Source organism: Cheilinus undulatus, linkage group 13 (assembly GCF_018320785.1).
Source record: "Cheilinus undulatus linkage group 13, ASM1832078v1, whole genome shotgun sequence".
Classification (NCBI taxonomy): Eukaryota; Metazoa; Chordata; class Actinopteri; order Labriformes; family Labridae; genus Cheilinus; species Cheilinus undulatus.
In genome coordinates, this window is record NC_054877.1 from 22316480 (window position 1) to 22333143 (window position 16664).

The 16664-nt window shown below is 38.6% G+C and overlaps 1 protein-coding gene across 1 annotated transcript in view; it reads left to right on the forward strand.

Annotated features, from left to right (window-relative positions):
- The window catches only part of phlpp1 (PH domain and leucine rich repeat protein phosphatase 1), a 71967-nt gene that overhangs the window by 35340 nt on the left and 19963 nt on the right, over window positions 1-16664 (forward strand). Inside the window, exon 2 of the mRNA XM_041803070.1 lies at window positions 13965-14161. Within this exon, the coding sequence (XP_041659004.1) occupies window positions 13965-14161 (197 nt within the window). The remainder of the gene's footprint in view (window positions 1-13964; window positions 14162-16664) is intronic.

Sequence of the window (16664 nt, forward strand, 5' to 3'; positions counted from 1 at the left end):
CCCACATGTGTAGAAAGATAAATGCATATTTTTAGGCTTTGTACAATATTACAAAGCTGCAGACTTCTTATAGGCAGAGCAAATAAGCAGCTCTAGGCCTTATAATGCCTAGGCTTTACCTTATATTTTCAAAAGCATCAATAGAGCTGCACAAAAGTTGAAATGACTGAAATGTTGCCCTGTCCTCACTTCTATTTTCAGTGCGGACAAACATGGCTCAAGCACATGCTCAGACAGCTCAAACTGTTGCATGTATTCCTCTTTTTCTGCTGTTTTAGTGTAGCTTTAACCTAGTGACGACCACCTACTGGACAGTGGTGTGACTCAGCAGATTGGCAGCCCAGCCCTTAGATCTTACTTGTTTACTTTGAATTGACCTTACTTGAAACAGCAATGAAACATGACATATACTTGACTATAGAGTACACTTAATTTGTGTTATTCTTGATGGCTGTCAGGGTTTACGGTGAAGTTGGGGTATGCAGACATAACCACTAGGTTACAGGCGCTCACAAAGTCTTTTAACCTTCAGATTAATCTACTCGTCAGGCTTAAAATTTTCATGTAATCAAATTTAAATTTTAGAATTTGCCTAAAAGCATCCCTAACTACAAATAAATAATAAATTATGCATAATTAATGCTATCTTAATGGGTTTATTGTCCACAGGCATGCTAGCAGCAAGAAAGGCCAGGCTAAAAACTGTACTAAAAATAAGCAGGCAACCATGCTCACTCTAACAGTGCTAACATGTTAGCTACCAAACATTAAGGCTTCTTAGCCATGACCAGAATGCTAATATTTTCTAATATGCACTGTTGTATGAACATCACAGCCATCTTTTTATATCACCTTTTTGTATTTTATGCATCTTTCTCTTCACTGCCATTATTTTTTGTTAATGCTAGTGTTACAGAGATCATTTTGCATGGCTGTTCTTGTTCTCCTGTTATTCTGGTCATCAAAGGCTTGCAGCTATGGACCCGCCCATCTACAAATGCTTCATCTCTCACCATCATCCTTCCTTCTATTATCGTTATTAAAACAGTTCAATTAGATCTAAGTGCAATACTACTTTACTGCTATGTTTATTAATAATAGTTCTTTCTATTTCTTTAACCATCCTTGTGGCTAATGCTAGTATTGCATTTTTCTGTCAATCATAGCTGTTATTGCTGATTCTCACATATTACTACCATTAAAGTTAGCAATTTCTTAAAAAATAGGAGATCATTTTAAAATAAATGTGTCTTTAATTTGTTGAGCTCAAGAGAGATCCGCGGCATAATGGCTATGGGAAAGTTATATCCGCGTAGTTTGAGCTGAAAATGTACAAAGCACTTAATTTCTCCCTAAAAACCCTCTGTGTCGACCCTAATTTACGATGCAGCTTTCAGCATTTGTGGAGCATGGGTTCACATTTTTCACACCAACACCACCAGGTAACTCAGGATCTCTCCTGCTCAACACTTTCAAATAAAGTTTCTCTGTTCTTTCTGCTCGCCGACTCTCGTATCCTCAGTAAATGGCACATCATCATCACTCGAGTCGACCTCATGACTATAACCAAGTACCTCATACAACCCAAATTCAAAAATCCCAAAATATCCTTTGAAGTCCGTAAAGGTAAAGCCATTATAAGGTTAGCCATTAAGGTTATTAAAATTTCAATGCTTAGTGATACTACATGTTTAAATGTTTATTTTGATGATCAGTTGTATTGAAAAGTACCAAGGTTCACGAAAATAGTCCTTAACCAAAGGTTGAAAAATCACTCATGCCCATGTTTGTATTTTTGTTGCTGTGGTATTAGTGGATGTGGATATGTCCTGGTTTTTACTAGTATTATATCCAAGTTTTAAAGTCCAACACCATCCATAAAAATTGCTGAGTCATGGTAGCTATAATGGCAGGCCTGTATTGCCATCTCTAAAGCCCCAGCACTATCTAAAAACCAAATAAAACAACACAAATGTGTCCTTGTTTGATGTTTTGACTGCTAATGTTTTGTTTGAGTCTCCAACAGTCAAAATTAAAAAACTCCACCTGGGGTTTTATAAAGTAAAGAGAGCACGGCAAACAGGATTTAAACACACAGACAGAGTTAGGTACAGGCTAATGCTGTCTGCCAGAGATAATGTATGGACATCTTACTTATTTCCCATGCAACCACACACCTCATCATCTTATCACTTTTACACAAAGGACAGCTTGACACATTTCACACATCAACACCTCTGCAGTCCCAGAGGGGGAGGCAGCCCTCTTCTATCTCTAAGGACCCGTTTGTGTGGGAACATCTGGGAACTTTTAGCGAGGACGTTTGTTGCGTTAAGAAGCTACTAATTAGGCATCGCTTGTGTCAGAAACTGTGAAACTGTGAGATCTAAATCTCCCTTCCTGAAAGTTCCTCGTTGAGCATATTCACAGTTCAACGCCGATGTGGTTGTGAAAGGTGCAGAGAGGTAATGCAAAGAAAGATGTGGAGCACTGAGGTGAGCACAGCGAGCACCCTATCACCCGTGGTGGCCTTTGCCACCTTCCAGCACGGCTCGTCATCTGCTGCCGGAGCAGACAGTTGGCTTAACACGGCCTGTCGCTTTGGATCTGAGGAATCACCTCAAATCATGCACAAAAAATCAGCGAGAAAGGGGGGAGTTCAGAAAGAAATAAAAGGAGGTTGAGAGATTTGGGCAAAAAGAGAAAGGGACACAGTAGATTAGATGTTGGAGGCGCATCCCTCCCTCGCCTGCAAACTCATATCTTTAAGTAGATGCATTGTGACATTGTGTGTGTGCATTTGTGTGTGTGGAGGACAGTGCAGCTATTTGTGTCGCAGAGTAACATCTGGCATCTGCTGTCTTAACATCTATTTCAAGATCACCTCTCTACTAACTTAACCCCAACTCTAGTCTGTTCGGTTAAACTGTAAATCTTTCATGATAGCTCAAGAAATAGGTAGAAATTTCTGTGGATTATTTCAAACAGTTACATTTTTAATGGGATGTTTCAGTGAAGATAGAAGAAAAAGAGCTGATGCTGGAGATATTAGATTCCCGTTAAGGCTTAGAAGCATCTATAGGTCCTACAGTCTTTCCATCCGGTGCATCACATCTGTCACGCCTACAGAACACAAGCAAGCGTCTACACATGCTCATGCTCCGCAGTGACTTATGTGGGTCATCGATGCCCTACGGTACGGCATGCCCAGTCCTGTAGCGGAGGTGTGCTGATGTCAGATTGCATTCAGCAGGGCAGCATGATTAACCAGGGATGTGTCCTTGTTATTACTGGGAAGCGCCAGAAGAAAGAAGTGTGGATCTGTTAAAGAGGAGATGGATGGAGGGAGGTCAGCCTTGGGTGCTGATCACTAACAATGATGGATGACAGGGGTAGCAGGGCATGTGGGACGCAGTTTAGTAGCCTGGGATTTGACATATTATCATAGAATCCTGGCTATAAACAAATTGGACTATTTTTTTTCCTTTAACAAAACACAGATGAAGAAAATAAATTGTATCAAATTTTAGCAATGTTTTGCTGAAGATGCAGACTGTATCCAGCAGCTGTTATACATCTGCATGCATTCTCTGGCTCTGTAATATATTTTAAAAACTTAAAGTGCTTATTTAAACTAAAAAATGCACAGTAGCCTATTTTATTTAAGATACTTTGTCATTGATAGCAGCACACTAAAGCTTTGAGGATGTATGATTTTATCATTTTTTACATTTTCAAATGCAAATGATCAGAGCTTATCAGTAGAAGGCAAGGACTTTAGCAGCAGTAATTCAAATAGTTTGCCTTTGCAGGCTGATGTTCAGGGTTGCTCTTAATTTAGGCATGCTGCATTCAAGGATATCTATTATTATTGATGTTCCTTGACTGGCTGAAACTGCACAAGTCCTTAAATTGTTAATTAGAGTTGTCAGTTACTTTGATACACTAGTAAAACTTTATCAATATTGCTGCCTGTTTTAATGCCACGCCATCAGAAATAAAAGTCCTTGGCATCCAAAACTGGGTATTCTTAATTCTCAAAAATTCTCTGCAAACTCTTGGCTCAGTGTTGGTGCAGTTTAGACAGTGTACAGGAGTTTACCTGTGGTGTTAAGAAGTATGGGTGTGATGAGACACCAAGCTTATGAGATGAGATTTTAAAGATTGCAGGTACATTTCGAAAAATGTAACTGTTAATCCTTTTGCGCCGAAAATCATTGATTCTTACACACAGTTTATTTGTTGTCTGTGACTCAAATATGCATTTTAACAGCACTTTATATCAACTTTCTAAATTGTTGAAGTAGCATGTATGATTTTAGTTTTTCAGTATTTATCTAGACTGATGCAATTATGGAGTTTGCAGAACTTGATTTCAAGACAAAATCTCAATGGGGAAAATAAATCTCATCAAAACTTTCATACTTTGTTGTATTATATTGTATTGTATTCTATCATGTGTTTCCCACACATAGATAATATTTGTGTGGCCCACTCCTTAACTTGTATATCTACACATGCTAGAGAGACATCCAGTGGTATGTTCCTAAATGCCACAAGTGAGGTGCCACGTCTCAAGCATGTATACCACTGTTCAACAATTTCAGCAGCCTCATGCTCCTGATATTATCCTGTAATTCTGCACTCTAGGAGGATGGCTGCATTACACTACATCATCAGCAATGAGTGATGCTATTTTAACGTCCTTATACAATGTACTGCTGATAAATACTGTCAAAAGAGCTGGGTGGGTGAGTTAAAATCAGAGATGGTCAAGTAGGTCACGTGACCTACATGACCAGATTTTGAAGATTATTAGTATTAACAAAAAGTTGGCAGACCGTTGGTGTTAACAATGGACATAAAACTGAAAAATTCCATTTTAAGACAGGATTTAAAAAGGCTTCTGATGTTTAGGACAAAAACTGGTATCATCGAATCATTGTTGGAAGGTCAGACCAGGAACAGTTGGAAATAAGAATTTGCTAATCGGATCAGAATCGATGCATCTCTGGTTTGATTACTATAAGAGCACAGAATTGTTAAAAGAGAAAAACTTTTTCCATAAACGTGGCATCTTAATTTGCTCTTAAAGTGCACAGTATTTCATTTTTTTTTCTAGAATTTGCTGCGGGCCATTAAAAAATGGGCTGTGGGCCGCATTTGGCTCCTGGGCCATAGTTTGGACACACCTGCCCTGGACCTTGTTTACTTTCCACAACCACCCCTTACTCCACCCTTAAGGTGTGGACATGGTTATATTTTCAAGTGATTAATTTCCTATGCCCCCGGTAAATGCAAAGACATCCAGAGCACAACCTGGGTTGTGTCAGTCCTTCTTCCTGCCCAGTAGTACACTCAGACAGCTTATTCACCATTACATGCCTTACTTCAGCCTCAGTTTTTGGCCCAAACAAGCCTAAAAGTTCTGCACTGTACCGTATGTCTCAAGTACTTTCTTATCTTAATATGTCTTCTTTTATCACATCATAATGTATGTTACTGTTTTATTTAGTTTCATATTGTATTGTTATTTATTGTTTTAGCCAGAACATACTCTGGATCATTTTACAGATGATGCCAAACACACTCTTAACATTTCAGAGGCCTTTAACAATATGAAATCATTTCTTATTCATAGTGACCGAGGTTCTTAATGTCTTGTATTGATGGAAATCCTCTTATGTTTACATTAAGTCCCTGATTTAAGACTGTGCAGCAGTATTTATCACCACTGAGTGCCTTTGTGTATTAATGTGTCTGTTTGGGTGCATACACATTGGTATTGGAGCCTAGTGCTGAGCGGAAACTCTCCTTTCCTGCACTTGGGGAAAAGGAAGGAAGCCATCTCCAGTAACTATCACAAACACTGTAGTACTCCTGCTCCTACATAGAGTAGGTCCAAGAATAGACTCTGACTTCTGCACATGAACACACCCACCTTGCAGTGCCTGTCTATTATTTTTGAATTCACATCACTCTCTCTTTGATTACAGGATGACCACCATGACTAACATCAGCACTGCTCAAAATATTTCTGGTGTAGGCTGCCTGTGGAATATTTAGAATATAGCAACTGTCTCTGATAATTTCCTCCCTGTAGTGGATTGTTACCGAGAGATCCTTCGTCTCTCCGACCCAGTAAACAGGAAGCTCACGTGGGAGTCCCACCCATCTCCCTGTTTCCTCCACTGTGCATTCCCATGGCCAGACGGAGCCATTAGCCTTCATGCAGTCATCCCACATCCATGTGAGATGGTTGTAAACAGCGACATCCATACAGGAGAGGCTTTTCAAACTTCTCTTACTGCTGATGCAGCCCACTCAATCTGTCTGCATTGTCCTCCCTCTGCAGAGTCTCTCACCATTTTTGGCCTATCAACATTCAATGGGGGCAATTAGATGAATGCACATATGGAGATTGTTAATCACTGTCACTGTGTCAGTGTGTTGATTTAAGTGTGTGGATGTTAGCTAGGCAAAGAGTAGGAGGAGTAGGAGTAGTATATGTGTGTTTGTGCTTGCTCGTGTGGGAGGGAGCACATTCCAACAAAAGGCCTAAAAATAGTTGGAATATGCCCATGTGACATATTGAGGCTAAAAGCTTGTGAATAATTTGTCTAATGCAACATGTACCCCCCTTTCTGGGCTCGATGGTAAAAAAAAAAAAAAGTACCTACTGGTTATCTCTAACAGAGCTAGAGGTGTTCAAAGGGGCAAACCAGCCTAGTCAGTCCTGCTAGCGGGTTTTCAGTAAGATATCACATCGGTTTTTATTAAATAATGAGGACAACAAACAAGCTTCCCTGTTATTCAATGTAATAGATTTCTATCCTATTACTACCATATCTAATTAGTATGATTCTTTATTTGAATTATAATAAAAATGCAACAAATGCCTTTTTTGCATTATAGTCAGGCTTAAATGTTTCAGATCATCAGACAAATTTCAATATTAAACAAAGATAACTCAAGCAAATACGAAATGCAGTTTTTAAATGAGGATTTTCATTTAGTAAGGGAAAAAAGCCATCCAAACCTATCTGGCCTTATGCGAAAAAGTAATTACCACCACCACATTTGATTATTGGTCTGATATTCTTTATATCTTTTTATGAAACACTGTTAGTTTTACACCAGATATGACAAAAAGTTCAACTTTTATCTCCAGTCCACAGAATATTTTACTAAAAGTCTCAGGGAGCATCTGACAAATGTTTTCCAAAATAACTTTTTATTGAGCAGTCAATATCAAATACACTTATTTTACATATTTATGTCTCATTTTGTTTTCTTAGAGAAATTATAAGTACACTTACATTATATACACAGCAATGCAGTATATAAAGCCAGAGATTCATCTGACAAATGTTAGACAAACCTTGGGCCAGCAGAGGTTTTGGCCTTGGAACTCTCCAACAGATGCCATTTTTGCCCAGTTTCCCTCTCATTGTTGAATCACGAATACCGATCTTAACTGAGTCAAGTGAGGCCTGAAGGTCTTTAGATGTTGTTCTGAAAACTTTTTTGACCTCCTGAATGGGTTATAAATGTGCTCTTGGAGTAATTTTTGCTGGCCTGCCACTCCTGGGAATGTTAACCACTATTCTAAGTTTTCTTCATTTGTGGGTAATGGCTCTCACACCTTCCAAAAAGTTCAACCTTTGCCTTGCTAGTTCACAGAACATTTTTCCCAAAAGTCTTAAGAATAATGGAAATGTTTTTTTGGTAAATGTGAGACGAGATTCGTGTTAATTTAGGTGAGCACTCTTTTGACTTGGAACTCTCCAGTGGATGCCATTTTTGACCAGTGTTTTTCTTATTGTTGGATCATGAACACTGACCTTAACTGAGTTAAATTAGTCCTACTCATCTTTAGCTGTTGTTCTGGGTTATCTTGTGACCTCCTGGATGAGTTGTTGATGCGCCCATGGAGTAAGTTTGGTTGGCCAGCCACTCCCCGGGAAGGTTGACCACTGTTTCAAGTTTTCCCCATGTATGGATAATGGCTCTCATTGTGGTTCACTGGAGTTCCAAAGCCTTTGAAATGGCTTTTTAACTGGCTGGCTTTAAACACAGCTTTCCAAAAGATGTGGTCAATCATAGTTGATTGATTTAAAGGGGAGAATTACTTTTTCACATAGGACAAAGTAGGTTCGGATGGCTTTTTCCCTTAATAGATAAAATCATCATTTGAAAAAAGTGCATTTTTTATTTCCTCAGATTATCTTTGTCTAATATTAAAAACTTGTTCGGTGATCTGAAACATTTAAGCAGTTGAAGGTGTAAAGGTGCTACATTATCAAATAGGAGAAGCCCAAAGAAGTTAGCACCTTCTGCTGGTTAAAAAAAAAAGCATAAGATCTAAATATATACATATCAAATTCATTTAAATTGTCCATTTGTATAGATTTTTCTATTTCAGGGTATTGCCACTGCATTAATATTCACAGCAGAGAAAAATTTAAAGAAAACTAAATGAAAGTATATTTTTAATATTTATTGTTGTAAAACATAGCTTGATTACTTTAAAGGTTCATGCTGGTGTTTTTTTTTTGGTTTTGTTTTTTTTTTTTTTTTTGCCCTTAAAAATGAAATCAACCGACAGCTTCTGTTTCTCATCTTCCTTATCATTCCTTCCTCGTGTTTCCTCTTAGAGTAATCTTACGTCCCTATTTTAGCTCACTTATCTTAACCTCTTATTTTAAAGCAAAAATGAAAGTGGACACTTGTAATCTTTGTCCTTTGGGTTGTAAAGCTATCTGTCACTTTGATTGTGTTGTTGCTCTTTGCTATTTGCCCTAGGGCCTTGTTCTGACACCTTACCTTCATACGTTTTGTGTTGAAATACTTCCGTTCTCTTCAGAAATTATGTCAAAAACTTAGAAAACGAGATCAAAATGAATAAAAATGTGCCTGAGGGCTCTTTACCCCTTTGTCATCTTTAATTTACCATCTTTTCTAAAACAGTGTCACTAAAAGATTCAGCATTTTGCTTCCAGTAAGCACCTACAGTATAGCACTCAGAACTATACACATTGTCACAGTGAAATCCAAATACAGTCATTTAATAGCTTCTCATGTGGAGTGGATGGTAATGATGACCCTTTAAAGAGAGATAAAACCTGCAGTAGTGTTTCCTCCCTCCTGTACTTGTCCCCAGTGTCAGTAAATAAAAGTGTGGATCAACAGAGGAAGGGAAAGGTCCAGGTCATGTGTTTTTATTAAAAAATAAAAAAGTCTAAAATTTGATATTACAGCTAATTTAAACCTACAAAAAACATTTTAAAACATATAATTTGTAATAGAACAGATTTGTTTCACACCCTGATGGCTCATTAAAGCATATTTATCCATATTAATCCCTAATGCTTGATTGCCAGCCTCTGATTACTGCTGTGAAGTGGAGGCAGACTGCCAGAGCACAGAGAGAAATGATTAAAGAGAGATGCGCTTATGTTACATAAAATATCATTTACATTTTATTTGTGATAGCTTCAAAGCTTTGTGCTCAGTCTGAGCTGCTTGTAAGACTAAATTGAAGCCGTCATCGCCCGAGGCAGATCTATTAATAGCCATTCAATGTGGGTGACAGAGACATACATCTTTCCCCCCCAGAAACGCACACTATAAACATATTTAACTAGTTTGGACACTGGTGGATGTACCATTCATTTGACTCTTCTACAAAACATCAAGAGTGATTTCTGGAGTTTGAGATTCCATATGCTTCAGTGATGATGGTGTGTTTGTGTTGATGTGCAGTGTTTATGAAGTGTGAAAAAGTTGCTGTCTATGATTGTTCAGTGTTAAATAGTTTGAGTAAAACTGTTTTTCCCTTCTCTCTCTCTCTCTAACTGGTGTAACTTTGGGTTATATTGTAATTGAAGATCTGACATATTTTTAAAGCTTTGGTACTGTTTTTTTACTATCAATCATTAAAAGACCTGAGATCCTTTTGTTTTGAACAGGTGATATCAAAAACCTCAGAGAGTCAGAAATTGTGACAGCCCTACTTTCATGTCCTGGAGGACTCCGGAGGTTTCTGCTCCTCTGCATGTTGTTACGGTCTCTTCTGTTTAGTACACTCAGACGGCTCTCTGTTGTAGTCAAACATGACTCATGATCAACATTTAACAATAGTGTGTTATGCTACACACTCAGCTTTTTTTGTCAAAGCAAATATCCTTTTGCAAACTAGGCTATTGATTCTACTGTGAACACGAGATTAGCCTGCAGCACGGAGGAAAGGTCATTTGCTGCGCTGTTTTTTTAATGTATGTTTGCCACTTTGTGTGAAACTTTGCTCTCATTGAAGGTGAAAACAGTTCAGTGTATGTTAGCAGCCATCTTTAGAATAAAGTATGCATGCATTTTCACGACCTGTGGTTTGGTCACATCAGCTCAAAGACGTAGACCTCGGGTCAGTGTTTTAAAACTCTGCTGAGTGAGATGGATGAAGCCGAGTACTCCACTGTGTTAGACTTACAGTTGGCATGTGAAAGACCTGAATTATTTAAAGCCATGAGAGCGTTTGCTAGTTTGCACTAGCTTACCCTACTGACTCTCTCTTCCTCTGTTTAACACACCTCCACCTCCCTGCTGTTGCAGTCTGGAGTCAATTGAATTAAGTGTGAAAGACACACAGCAAGATGGATGCAGCAAGGTTACAGTAGGCCACAAGATGTGAGATATTTTCTGACGCTATCTGTCACATGGAAAGGAAAACTTTGTGAAATATCATCATGAACCAAAAGTTACACAACAGCCTGAAACCGCAGTTGCAGGTAGGATGGAGAAAGCGAAAGCCATGCAGCTGGACAGATAGGAGCAAAAGGACCGGGGAAGGATGGAGGTTTTCCAGCTTGGGGAGAGTTTTTTTTGTGGCGGTGTAGGTAGACAGAAAGCAGGTGGATGTTTGGACAGAACGATAAGGCTGCCCAGCTGACAGAATGCCTGATAAGCAGCCTGACTGTCAGGTTTGGCAGGCTGGCGGCAATGGGAGGGAACAGGGCATGGAGGAGAGCGAGACGGGTAAAAAACTGAATAAAGACTGTGTAGAAAGTGTAAGAGCATAATTTAGAAGAGGTGCACCTGAGCTGCAGTGAATAAAAATCCAGACTATTCACTGGAATGTGCCATGTAACACGTCTATACTACTACTAGATGTTATACTAACCCTGCTATGATGGTATTGTGCTAGGAGCTCTGATGATAACCACTGTGGGTATATTTCTCCTTTTATGGCGCAATTTAGGTCACCTATCCAAAAGAAGATCTAAACCTTAACCACATCAATATTAACGATTTTTATGGACATTTATAAGTCTTTGATGATGCATTCAGGTGACACACTGTGATATTTTTTCTGTTATTTTTTTTTATCTGTAGAGCCACTATAATGATGGCTTTTTTTTGGTTTGTTTGTTTTTTGGGGATGTGTCATTATAAATCAGTTTGATATCTATTTTCCTGTGTAGAACGTAGAAGTAGCTATAAAAGAACTACACCACTGTCGATTGACTTCAATATTACCAGCACAAAGCTTCCAACTTTAAATTCACACTTTTTCCTCTTTTATGAAATCCTTTCTTCTTTGTGTGACCAGCACACAAAATTTGGGTCAGATGAAACACCCACAAGGTAAAAGGCAGACTAGCAGATGATTTTACATATTTGACAAGATGACCTTTAATGTTCCCGATAAACCCTGTTGTCCTAGCTAGCCACTTGTTAGCAATCACTTTTTTAAAGAGGTAAAAAACTGAAAAAAGTTAAAATTTTGAGAAAAAAGTTGAAATCTATTTTTAAGAAATCCTTACTGAATAACTCATTTAAAAAAATCACATAGACTTTGAGATGAGGGAACTTGACATGCTAAAATGTTAGCACTCACTCAGGTTTCAGGACTCATTACTGCAACACTCTTTTCAACAAACATTTTTAAAAGTTGTTTACTTCCTATCTAGAGATGAGTATTGAAATCTAGTACCAACATAGTAACAGTAACAATACATCTGATTATCTAACATACCGAATTACAAGACAGATTTCTGGCTTCATTTCCGTACCTCCTTTCCACTTCTACGCAATCCCCTCCACTACAATGAAAGCACGAAATATGTTACAAGGAGAAGTAGCACCTGTTTCTTTAACTTTTATGCTTTATTGACATCTGTTTCTGAATCGTTTACAATACTGTAAATGCTTTTTTCACACTTTTTTTCTTTTAAGAGTATCATTTCAGGCAACATTTAGGCACCAGCACCTTTTAAAAAGTATCTGTTTTAGTGATGGGAATTACAGCTCTTTCAGTGATCCGGATCATTTGGTTCAGCTCAGCAAAAAGAGCCGGCTCTTTCAGCTCCCAAACAGCTCTTCATTCGGGTACCAGTCTGGCTTCATTTGACCTGCCACTTTTACCAATGTCATAACTAGGGATGCACGATATTATCGGCCAGATATCAGTATTGGCAGATATTAGCAAAAAAAGCCAAATATCGGTATCTTCGGATATTAAAATTTTTGCTAATATTTACATCCAATATTTCGGCTGTGCATATTAGCATATATCAACTGTAAAATTTGGCTATTAGATTAATAAATTAGTAGAGTTTTAGGCTGGGCCAACCAAGTTGGGATCTTTTTCTTTATTCATTCTCATTCTTTAAACTTTAAAGTGTGTTTTAAGGGGAAAAAAAGTTTGTTTCTCTTTTCATCCTCAAACCTAAAATTGTTTTCAAAGGACTGAATTTTTGGTTATGTAAAACATATTTAAATATCAGTAGTGATATCAGTATCGGCTAAGATGAATCTATAAATATCGGCATATCGGATATTGGCAAAAATCCAATATCGTGCATTCCTAGTCATAACATATGACTGATATTTGGGCAGGTATTTTACTCCAACTATTTTTTTTTTTTTTTTTTTTTTTTTATTTAATACATGTTACACGATCAATTAATAATCCTTAACTCATGGTATGCCTGTGATAGAGGAACAAATACCATCCCTACTAATCAATCAAATAATACACAGACACACACAATCTATCTAAAAATAAAATTGGTAATAGTAATAAAGCTAAGAAACAGCTCTCAAATGGGATCCAGCTCTGATCGTTCACATAGTAAAGCTGGCTCGTTGAACCGACTTGTTCACAAATGACCAATCACTAATCGATTTAGCACAAGCATTGGGAAAAAGCAACAATACCCAAACCTGTCCCATTGTGAGGGCAGATGTGACAGAGTTTGCAAATGAATTTTTACACATCTGCATCATGACATTATTTTTGCAGAATTGATTTCCTGCTAATGCAACTAAATCACAAGAAAATCTGTTACACTTTTGGGTTCAAACCACTGAAAAGACCAGTTTTGTCATTCTCATAACTCATATTCTACTGTTGAACTGAGACTCACAAGATTTGGATGGACATGTATCTCCTGAGGGGATGTAGCAGACCACGAAATGGTCCACTGCACTGAAAAGGAAGTATTTGTACAAGTTGTGTAATGCTTATTGCTGGCACCATCAGAATTACACAGATACTGGTATCAAATGTTGTCAGACAGTGATTAATCATTGCTGATGGGTTCTGGGACTGCATTTCAACCAACACGAACATTTGCTATAAGCTCTGATTCATGCAACTTTCGCTTATTACCAGATTTCTGTAAAGATGATGGCATGCCCCAGTGGTCTTACTGGCATGCTTGGATAAAAACATGGTGAACACCTGTTGAAGATCACACCGGCATGCTAGAGTTGTCTTGTTAGTGTGCTGAGATTAACATGAAAGTAAAGTCTAACTGAGCCCCTGATCCTTCCGTTGATAAATATTTGTTTTAACTGCTTGTACACTCAATCTTTCCTTTAACACAACTAAATAATCAAACAGACATGTGTGAGGTCAAGTCTTCAGTGCGAACTTGACAAATTTTCTTTTTCTGCTCCAGGGAAGCCCCAAAGCATTGAGAGCTCGGAGCGGGTCCAGCTGTCAGGGACATACAACGTTCGGAAAGGGAAGCTCCAGCTACCAGTGAACCGCTGGACCAGACGGCAGGTCATCCTGTGCGGCACCTGCCTCATCGTCTCCTCTGTCAAGGAGAGCCAGACGGGGAAGATGCACATCCTGCCACTCATTGGAGGAAAAGTACGTGTTACACACACCGCAGTAGGTTGTGACTGCTCTCACCTGGTAGATAGGATCATAGTATGACCTAAAAAGCTGCTTCCTGTGCAGTGAAGTTTGTCCTTAATGACATTTCACCTTCAACTAAGTGTTTGTCCTTTAATGTGGCATTCAGCACCGCCTCCTGCTTTGTTCATATTAGCTCAAGGTCAGACAGAAATGGAGCTAGACAGGTTTTTATTAATAGACCAAATGTTTCCGTAATCTTTGGGGATGTTTTTGTCCTTTTTTAGCTCAGAGTCCAGAGGTGCATTAATGCTAAAATATATAACCTTTATCCTCTTACCACTGTATGTTCCTGCAAGGCCACTAAACAAGCTCCAAGGTCTCTGCGGAAAAGCCTGGCACAAAGGACACTCCATACCCTGCCACACCCCACTTTATTAACAATTCACACTCAACACATGACCTCTAGTCAACCATTCATGCACTCATTGCCTCTGCATGTGCTTGTGTGAGGTGAGCTGGAGTGCATGCATGCTAGAGACCTTTTCATGTACCATAACCAGTCAGCCATTCATTCACAGGGAACATGTGCTTGAGTGTGTGTGTGACTCTGCGTGTCTGAAGAGCATTTTCACACAGTTATTCTCACTCATGACACGCACATGCGTTTATTCAATGATCATGCAAGCCTTGTATCTTTTCATGAGTTTGCCCCTGGTTGAATGAGTTTGTTTAGCCTGCAGCCATGAAGCATCTCAATTCTCAAACAAGGTTCCTGCAGATCCTTAAAAACTCAAAAATTTTTTGAAATGAGAATTCTTATTTATACTTGCAAGTAGGGTTGTCATGAAATCAGAATTAGAACTGATAGAATGATATGATAACAGTATTAAAGAAATATTGATACCTATTTTGATGCCACATAAACTCAAGTGGAAATTCTAGGCTCCCACTATTGGGCAAAAAACTGCAATGAATCACCCGCTGTCTAAACTATGCAAAAAACTCAGCGATGTTCAGGTGTTGAAAAGGTTTTTGCGTCAGACATAATCACTCACCACTTACCATCACTCAGCAAATGAATTTTCCAAAAAATGTTTTCTTCTCCTCTTGAGGAAAGGCCTGACAAATCTAGCATTTATACTTTTGACAGTGCTGCATCATGATTTTATTTTAGCCAACTTGATTCCACTTTATTGCAATAAAATCACAAGAACTTTTCTGGGGTCAAACCACTGAAGTGAGCCAAAGTTCATCCTTTGTGCAACATACAGTGCACCCAGAATGTATTCAGACCCCTTTCACTTTTTCAATTTTCTGAAGTTGCAGCCCGATGCATGCAATTTACACTCACTAATCTACACCCATCATGACAAAGTGAAAACAGAATTTTAGATTTTGACATAAGTATTCAGATCTTTTGCAAAAACACTTGGATTTTTGCTCAGCCTCCCATTTCTCTCGATCATTGCCAAGATGTTTCTATACCTTGATTGGAATCCACCTGTGGTATATTAAGTTGATTGGGCGTGATCTGGAAGTCACACACCTCTCTATAGAAGGTCTCACTGCTGACAATGCATATCAGAGAAAACAATCAAGCCATGAGGTCAAAGGAACAGCTTGGAGACAGGATTGTCGCAAGGTAAATATCTGGGGAAAGCTACAAAATAATTTCTGCTGCACTGAAGGTTCCCAAGAGCACAGTGACCTCCACAAGTCTCCACTGGAACACATCCAGGACTCTTCCAAGAGCTGGTGGTCCAGCCAAATTGAGCAATCGGGAGAGAAAGGTATTAGTAAGACAGGTGACCAAGAACCCAAAAGTCACTCTGACTGAGCTCCAGAGATCCTGTATGGAGATGGGTCAAGTTTTCAGAAGGGGAACCATCAATATTTTTGCTTTTTTTTTTTTCTAGAAAACATTGACACTTTAATGTTTGTATAATGTGTAGCGCATGACACCTCTGCTGCAAAACATGATATTAAACTGGTATTTTGGCACACATTCCAGGTCAAAGAAACATAGCACCTTGAACAATTTGAAAACTGTAGTAGGACATATCGAGATTTACTCCAAATTTTAAATAATTGCCCAGCACTATTCAATCCACAGATAAGCATCTGCCACTGGCATCGGTTGATGCTCACATCATTTTTCAAATGGCAGATGATTGTCTAAAGCAGCTTTCCCAAACATTTCAGCTCGTGACCCCCAAATAAGAAAGCCGAGGATCCGCACTGTACCTGAAGGTGGATGATGCATACTTGAACACAGCCGTGCTCATTTAAAAATAGTCATGGGCAGATTTACATTTTAAGGATTTCAAAACCCTACTTTGATTCTGGCATAAATCTCACCCCCTCTCAATGCCTCGTGATCCTTTTGGGGGACCAACCCCCACTTTGGGAACCACAGGTCTAAAGGGCCAATATCAGGTGATACCAGTGTTAAACCAATATATTTGTGTACCCATGTAAAATGTCCTAAAAAATATGTTTGTTTTTTTTATTATAT